The 8,906-nt window shown below is 37.6% G+C and overlaps 1 protein-coding gene across 6 annotated transcripts in view; it reads right to left on the bottom strand.

Moving 5' to 3' along the window:
* Window positions 1-1,679: 1,679 nt before the first annotated feature.
* The window catches only part of TAB3 (TGF-beta activated kinase 1 (MAP3K7) binding protein 3), a 49,268-nt gene continuing 42,041 nt past the window's right edge, over window positions 1,680-8,906 (bottom strand). For all 6 annotated transcript variants that reach the window (XM_064473700.1, XM_064473706.1, XM_064473683.1 and 3 more), the window contains one exon: window positions 1,680-6,267. In XM_064473700.1, coding sequence (XP_064329770.1) covers window positions 6,119-6,267 — 149 coding nt within the window. In that variant the 3' untranslated portion in view covers window positions 1,680-6,118. The remainder of the gene's footprint in view (window positions 6,268-8,906) is intronic.

The raw sequence follows: 8,906 nt of genomic DNA, 5'->3' as shown, positions 1-8,906 counted from the left end.
ATCAGAACTGTATTTACTCCTTTTTTTTTTTTGAAGCAAAACTAGCAAGACAGCCTTTGTTAACTTCAATAAGATCACTATGGCTTGGGAATAAAGGACAATTAATTTGTCAAAATCTTCCAACTGGAACTTGTAAAATCAAGTACAAGGTTTTGTCTTGCCTAAGTAGAAAGAAATTATCTGCGGAGTTTTAGTTTTTGTTTTGTTGTTGGTTTTTTCTTAACCAAAACATTACTGTTTTCTTAAATATTTCATTAAATAAAGCATCACTCCTGCAAGAGGTTTTTACAGGTCTGGCCCGGTTTTTACTGCCAAACTATAACAAGTCACAACCACACACCCTCTAAAAATTAACATAGCCCCGTCTCCAACAGCTTTACAAGGTTTCCACAAAATGTCAGGTAACCCATGTAATGTAAAATGATTGGAGCCCAGCTGTCAGGCAAAATCAGTTATCTAAGTCACCTCCTTCCAAAAAGCGTATTTACGGAGAAGGTGCAATTAAAGAATACACAAGTACTTACCCAGCACTATGGATCATCCTGACTTGACTAGAAGCAGCACTTGATTCCTGGAACACTTACCAGATCACAAGACGAATCCTCTCTCCAAGTGCCACAGGCTTAAGGCATGGTGCAGGACTGTCAAAACCAAGCAATTCTTATCAATAAGTCAACTAGTTTTATGCAGTTATTTCAGGCAGATCCTCTTCCCCATGACTTCAGGGATACAACAACAAAACAGCGGCCACTGCCAGCTGTTAGATCTACTGTCTTGGCTTTATGTGCTCGCCATTAGCATAATACATTTTACAGGTACCTTAACATTGTTTTTTTTAAAGCTCTGAAACTTCAAAAGATTTAAAAGTTTTAGTTGCCGTGATTTTTAAAGTGAAAGAACAAATGCTTGATTAAAATACAAACCCATCCTGAAATGTTTGTAAATTCAATTTAGCAAACTCCAACCTGAATTCTTACGTATGTTTGCTGACAAAAGCTCAGAAACAAAGCTCCAGTAAGTTTGTCAGAGCAGAATGTGTTTAATGACTGAAACTGTATGTGAACAAAATACAGCTGTAGCACAGCTACAGAGGTTTCAAGTTTTAGGTTACAATCAAGATAACTAGAGAGGTCATACTAATAACAAGGGATTGCCTGCACGCCGATTTATGCATTTCAAATTCTCCACCCTCTCCCAGAGGAGTGCCTTTCTGTAAGAGCTTGTAGCAGAAGATGGACTTCTGTAATCCAGATACTCGGTACTACCAAGGCCAAGCAGGAACGCCTGCAATCCTGGCTACACGCGAAAGGTGAGCACCCGCTAGGGTAGGTACAGCTACTCCTTTCGTAACGACGTCTCCTTCAAAAATAAGAGAAAATTGGCAAGCTCAGCTTCACACTCTGAACATCCCAATTCTAACCAGAAGCTGCACAGAATACCCATCACCTAAATGGGACTCCTGCTCATTCAAGCTGTCCACGCTCACTGGAACAGGATTTGGACCCCAGTTCAATATTCAGCCGCTGCCTCATGAGAATCATACTGATCACCAAAAACCCTGCGACAAATTCGCTACAGCTACGGGTCCGAGTGGAAGACCAGAAACAACCAGTCTATGAAAGCAAAAAGACTATATGCTTAAAGTGTTTCCTACTACATACAAGAACAAATGCAGGATGTGATGTTTGCTTAGTTTTATTCATTTATTTTTGCAGGAATCTGCAACTCGGAGTATGCACTTTCTGGAGGTACCATGCATGCATAGCCTCTGAATGCTTTTATACAATTTCATCTCTTAGTAATAAGTTCATTCACAGCATACACAAATCTAGAATGTAGACACCATATATACAGGATTAAACAAGATCGTGTCTTCTTTTTTTAATGAAAAAATTTAACAGGGTTTCACACAGCAGGAAATATGAATTAGATACACCGGTGCCACCATAAATAAATAAGTTTCAAGAACACAGGTTTTTAAAATCTGTTCCAAAGGTATTGAAAATCGGGGATTATAATATTGCATTAACTCCATTGATTTCTGATTATTCAAAACCAAGAAAAATATTTCCATTAATATTTATGGACATAAACAGCAATGAAAGCCCCAAACTGAAGAAATCTGGCAAAGTTCAGTCACGGCTAGCTTAATATTGACATTTGGAAACGAAACAAATGCAGCAGCACATAGAGACAGTACTGACTATGAGATGTGACCTCTGTGCATGTCTTCTTTCTTTACGGGATTTAGAGTCACTGTAGTATGGAGCATGAAAATTCTGTGCTACCAAACAAGCTGATGAGTTGTTTACGTCCAACAGTCCACTTCTCGTCAGGATAGTGATTTTCACATTCTAGGGTATACCACTGAATTTTAAAACAGAAACTTTCAGCCTGATGAAAAGCTCGGGTTTAACTTATTTAATATTCTCACATTCTTTTTTAAAACATTCTTTATTGGTTTATTTTGTTTAGTCCCCATTTCAACTCAAGTACTTTTATTTTGGTTTCAAGGGGGTTTACAATCAATATTAAAGGTAAAAGTATTTAGAAATTGAAATGAGAGGTGTATAACTGGGACAGATAAAATAACTGAAAAGTTTCATTTTTTAAAAAAAATGTGATTTAGTAGCATATCATAACCAGAAAGTACTGAGACCAGCTCTTTTAAAAATTATTACACCTTTTCACCACACCTCCCGTTTTTCAAGGGAAACACACACACCACAGACACACAGATACACAATTCAGTCTAAGACTACATTTTACAAAGCACTTCCTTTTGCTTGACTTCCTACCCCTTTTCCTCTTCACCCAAACAAGACTAATAACTACATGAAATTCGAAGTAGATCCAAAGTTCAGGATTTCTTTTGGTTTACTATGTTCTGAATCATTTTCCCCACTCTAAATAAACTTTTAAAGAACTACAGTAATATTCTATAATTAAGGGGAATTCATCTTAATAGCACAGTAAATATAAAATAAGCTTTATAAAATTTCAATGGACACTGAAATAATTTTGAATATCTGAACGTCCAAGTCAGTTACAAACTCTACCACTCTAGTAGCATGGTTGAGGGAAAGCTCGGTCATTAAGGAAAAAAAAAAACCACAAGTAGTGCATTAACTCAGCACAATGGCATCAGCATCCCACCATTCACACACGCGCGCACACACACGTTTTATACAATACAGTGCATTTTGTATGCCGGCTGACATTAGGGTTTTATGTGCATTCAATAAATATTACATACACCAATCTTTTTGGCATAATCTACAATTCAGTTGGGGTGTGAACAGCGTCACCTGCTTTCATAAGGAAAATGGATCTTCCAATATTCAATATACAATTTACATTCTAACAAACTAAAAATATTCAAGCACCATGTAAAGTCTTTACTATTAATGTTTGAGTATGGGCATTTACAAGTAAAAGAATACATCAGAAGGGTTGGTGGGGCTTTTTTGTTCTCTTTTTTTTGTACAAGCAACAAATGAGAGTAATTAAAAACTGGAGAAAAATTATTGGTACAAAGGAATTAATTTGCAATTTAACGGCACCCACTCAGTCTTCCAAAAAGTATCTTGCTGTCACGGCAGCCTTCCTTCTCTTCCTCTGGTGAAACTACAACTAGGATTAGCAAGTCTCCGTTTACAGTTATTACAGTTCAGGGAATTATTGGACCGCATGCATTTTTCCCCCTCTTCAAAAACAGCATCTATTCTGTCTGAAAATGGCACAACTGTATCGATGCATGACGCACCCACTCTCATTTGCTGACTGTCATTTCAGTTGCTATCATTTTGTAATTCCAGCAAAAACAAATGCTTCTAGAACTTCAACAAGTGTACAAATGAACAGAAAATTGAAATAATACAAAGGCAAAGGCATCATGGTAGAAAAGCCATGAAGTTACTGGTATTGTTTTGAGTAATTCACTGTACAGCTGATAACAGCAACAGTACTGCTTATCCTAGGTATAGTGCTTCTGCTCATCTGTTTTCTGGTTATCCCAGTTTTGTCAGGCTGTCCATTTACATGAACAGAATTAATATTTGCCTTCTAACTTCATTTGACAGTAATTTTTTTTAACGCTTTCCACATGTGATGAGCTCCTCAGTGATATAAAGGAAGGGAGGGGAGGGAGGGGAGGGAGATTAGCTCTGATGCCTTTGACTTTGTTTTGCTCATCAGCGGTGCACACCGACTGCTGGAGATCTCTTAGCTTATTTAAAATTATGCTGAAGATTTAATTAGTGCAAGAACATATTGAAAAATGCCATATAAAATATTGGTTCCTGATCTAAGATCACAGTTTGGTTGTTACTGTTACCTTTACAAACTGCAGGGAGAGAAGACACCAGATTGAGCAATGCAGTCAAGATGAGTGCTCCTCCACCCACCCCTTGCAAATGCTGCTTGATTTTAAGTACGGTTTCAGACACATGATTGTTCTACCACAGCTTAACATGTTATCACACATCAAGTGAATTGTGGTATTCGACCATATGGATGTGGCTGCCGCGAGCTAAGAACAATTAAAATGAAGTAGTTTAAATCTCTTCTGGTAAGGTTTAGCTAGCACATTTTGCCTCACAGTTGCAAAGTCAATTACCAGAACTCAGCTGCCATGCTTCGTTGCGCCTCTGAATCTTGACAAAGTTCCGCTGTAAAAACTCAAATGCACGGTACCAGCTTCTGACCAGTACACAAGAGCACCCTACTCAGTCGCACTGTTGTGTAACGTAACTTCAGCTGCCCAAACCCAAGTTCGATGTCACAAGTATTGAGTACTTTATTACAGCAACCTGAAGCATTCAAACAAATTGAACATCACCTTTATAATACAGTATATCATATGCATAAAAGTACCAGTATGATTTTCAGTTGCAAGTCTTGTGTTCTTCAACCTGCAGCAAATATTTCCTAACCAAAATAAAAAGAATGCGGTGTGTCATTTTTCAAGATCTGGCATCTGCTATTTTATGCAGGCTGGTTTATTAACAATGTGCAAATAAACCTTTACTGAAGAGCTAATTGATTAATTATTTTTCAGCTAACTTTGAACTGGGGCACAAAGTACCTTCTGTGCTGTAAACATCGTGAATTCTTCACAAATTGGAAGCTGAAAAGGCCTAAGGAACTGGGTACAAACGCTTCTCATACACAACCGTGGCTGAGCTCAAGTCTTCCAAACCGAATTGGGAGTAGAGTCTGTGTTTGGCAAATGTCGCTGTGCTGCTACAGAGCACAGGCTTAGAAGATTATTGTATATAAAAGCATACTTTTAGCTTTGAAACACGACAGCCTAATGAAAGCATGCAGCAGTATTTTCATCCGTTATATGGTAGAATTCATTCTTAGTTTATTACCAGTGTTGACACAGCCAGGTGAGCACTGTACAAGCAAAAGGGATTGTAAAAAATTACCTCTGATTAAACTCTCTGTAACACTCATACAATATCTCATTTAGTCACCTTAGGTTACTATTTCAAACAGCAATTTTTTTGTAGACATAAGTTACCCTGAAAAAAAAGCAGCAATTACAAATACCCTTCTCCTTGTTTTTTATACATTGCAAAATTTATCGTTGCGTTTACCTGTCTTCTTTTTCAGTAGCTTACAATCTAGAAGCACAGGGAGCCTTTGTTTCCCAGCTAGCTGTGGCCAGGTTAAGTTAGCTCTGGCTCTTCAGTTTTTCCGGTTAAGTGTAACATTTCACACCATTACTAAGAGTCCTATAATTTTTTTAAAAAAAAAAAAGTTTGGATTTTTTTTTTTAGAGCCACTAAGCAGTAACTATAACCACAGGACTAAACACCAGTAGTTATTTGCTCTCCTGCATACATTCTTCCCAAAATTAATCCTTTTACATTATCAGGTTTCAGTTTCTGCTTTGCTCACTGCAATGGGATAAGAAAGAATTTCACCCTTAGGTATTTTTAGTGTAGCACAAGCAGAAACATGTTAACACATTACTCCCACCCCTTGCAATATGAAGATTGTGGACTGGCAAAGGCTGGGCAGATGGACTGAAAGGTTCCCCATGTTTCCTTCTCCTACAGCTGTCGGCTTGAGAGCCTGTTTTCAACCCAATGCAGCCCCTTCCTGATTCTCAGGTGTATCGTGGCATTTCACACTGCTCACAGCGATTTAGTGCTGGGTGATTTAGAAAGGTGCAGCTATCACAATTCCATGGAGCCCCTTCAAAGTCTTCATCTCTTGGCTGAGTCCGTGGAGTCTGCTTGGAGCTGTTTTGATGCTCTAAAAAAAGCCAAAGGAAAAAATTTTTTGTTATTTCAGAAGAGAGGGATGACAGGGAAGATAGATCATACTATCAATTTGTCGCCTCATTAAACATTCCATCTTAAAATGAGTGTGGAAACCTTTCCACTTAGGTAACATTAAAGGTCTTTTGCTAAAGCACTTCTAATTCCATTTGTGAAATCTGGATATTTAAAGTATTTCACTCCTGTAAAGAGGCACTTAACCATACTACATTAAAAACAAAAAGAGCAGTCACCACTGTTCGGTCACTGGTACTGCTAAAGGTTTAATAGCTTAACGTACTGAAAAGTTTGTTACTGACACTGTAATACCACTCTGTTAAGGAATGACTTCATAGGTTTAGGTGCAGCAGTCTATTACCAAATTCTAAATTCCAACAACCCTACTTTACCTGAAGTGAAAGACTACTTCTAATTTAGTTCTTTCGAACAGTCTGACAGACGGTATATTTTCTGCATCTCTTTCTAGCATTTATCCAGACGGAAGAAAACACAATACAAAAATAAAATGGTAGGCCTGTTTCAAAACAAGGTGATTGTTTTTCTTCCTCATGGCTTTGCAGCAGGGATGTGTGTACATGAAGCAGCACTTAAGTCCATTTTAATTCATAAAAATCAGTGTGTCTGCAAACCATACATGAGGGGTTAACCCACACAAAGACTCGGTTTTCCAATGTCTCCTACCACCACCTCAAGACCTCAGGTTATCTTATCTACTAGAAGTGACAAATGCTCCTAAGGACGTGGAAACACAACATTTTACAAAATGTTAGCATTTGAAACAACATTAGCACGCATACCTAGAAGGTAAGGTTAAGATACCCATCTGCTAAACAAACATCTGTAGAACAACTTAATTAAAAGAGAACTTATGTTGTAAAAAGGGACTGCAATTCGTAATTCAAAGTGCATGCATTGCTGTCATCTGCTAAGAAATCTAGCAGATGGCTGATGACAAAGTTAGTGCAAATAGTACTTAGGTTCAGAGACATACTTAAATAAAATAAAAGTAACCTCCTTGCTTCGATGTAAACACTCTCCAGTCCAGAATTTGCGTAGTCACTTTAACAGTGCTCAGCTTCAACAAACTGCTTCTAAGCAAGCAAGTAGTGTGGGCACTAGACTGCGTTCATGGTGACTAGCCAGATGGCAGCACAGAGCAGACCCCTTGCCGGCCCACACCTGTCTCTCTGCCCACGCCTTCAACAGCTGAATATTAAGGAAATGGAATTTTTTAAGAAAAAAAAAATATTTTGATGACTATGTTAAAAGCCAAGCTCAGAATACCAGATCTAAACCTGATCTCTAGTAAGTTGACAGGCAAAACCGGGAAGCTAGTCATAAAAGTCATACAAATCCTTACAGGACACCCTCTTTCCAACTGCCAAATAAAATAATTTATTTTGTGCAAGTTTTGCATGTTATTTTGCTTTGAAATAATAAATCAAATAGGCCAGAGTAATTAAGATAATCTCTTCGAGCAACACAAAGTAGCAGTACCTTAAATCAACCATGGCCACTGCAATTTAACATCAATCCAGGCAGCTGCCTTCACGCCACTGCTCACCTGCTGCTACTGTCTTTCCTGGACACTAGCACCTATGCAGGGAACACATCCCAGTATTTTTTTTTTTTATTTGAACCACAAGCAGTAGTTCTGGGCCTTTTCTTTTAAATTCCTACATATTAAACTTCTATTATATCAAAGGGTAAAATACCTGCTTCAAAAGAGGCGGAAAAATTTCCTTATATGAATTCAAAATTCAGCTGCAAAAACTTCTGTGAAGTGTTTATCAGTGACTAGAAGTTATATACAAAATTTGGATTTTCAAGCAGACTATATGGTTACTGATTCAGAAGAGTGACTTTTCCACTAACAATTTTAGTACATCCTAGTTACAGTAAAAAGGAGACACAATATTATCAAACTTATCACACATAACATTTTCAGAGAAAAGACCACTGTTTTCTCCATATCAGAGTACAGGATTCTAGACTGGATATTTCAGCAGAAAGATGCAAAGTGTTTAAAAACTTCGACTAACATCTGAAACCATTTTTTTTTTTAACAGATTTCAGGAAGTAAAAGCAATAAAAACCAAAAGGTCCAAAAATACCTGAGACAAAATGTAGGGTTCTGCTCCAAAATCAGCACTAAACATAGTGGAGTTAGTTCAGCGAGCTACTGAGCTACACAGCCACTAGGTGCCTACTAACGGTGAGCTGGGTCACTCAATCTCCACTGGGCAAAAGGTCAGACTAAATACATAACTCCTGTGCTTACATACAACATAAGTATCCTCCGCTGGGTATGAATGCTAGATACTATGCAATTAGCACAGAAAATTTTTGAAACCAGTAATGAACTTGTGCAAGTGGGACACTTATCTCTCTAGACTGATATGAGGAAACATGTTCTGTCTTGGTTTTTAAGACATCTGAAGCTCTTCCTGTGCTAAAACTTCAGGGCTACTGTGAAATTTATATTCTGTACAAAAAACAGGTAAAGTGTGACCAGTCAAGTTAAAATATAATTTAAAATATAAATACAAATTTTAAAAAGCTGCTGTGACCGATTAAACTTGCACAAAAGATCCCAACTAAACTATAAAATCC

This window comes from Phalacrocorax carbo, chromosome 1 (assembly GCF_963921805.1).
Source record: "Phalacrocorax carbo chromosome 1, bPhaCar2.1, whole genome shotgun sequence".
In the NCBI taxonomy this organism is placed as follows: Eukaryota; Metazoa; Chordata; class Aves; order Suliformes; family Phalacrocoracidae; genus Phalacrocorax; species Phalacrocorax carbo.
This window is presented reverse-complemented; position numbering and strand designations above follow the sequence as displayed.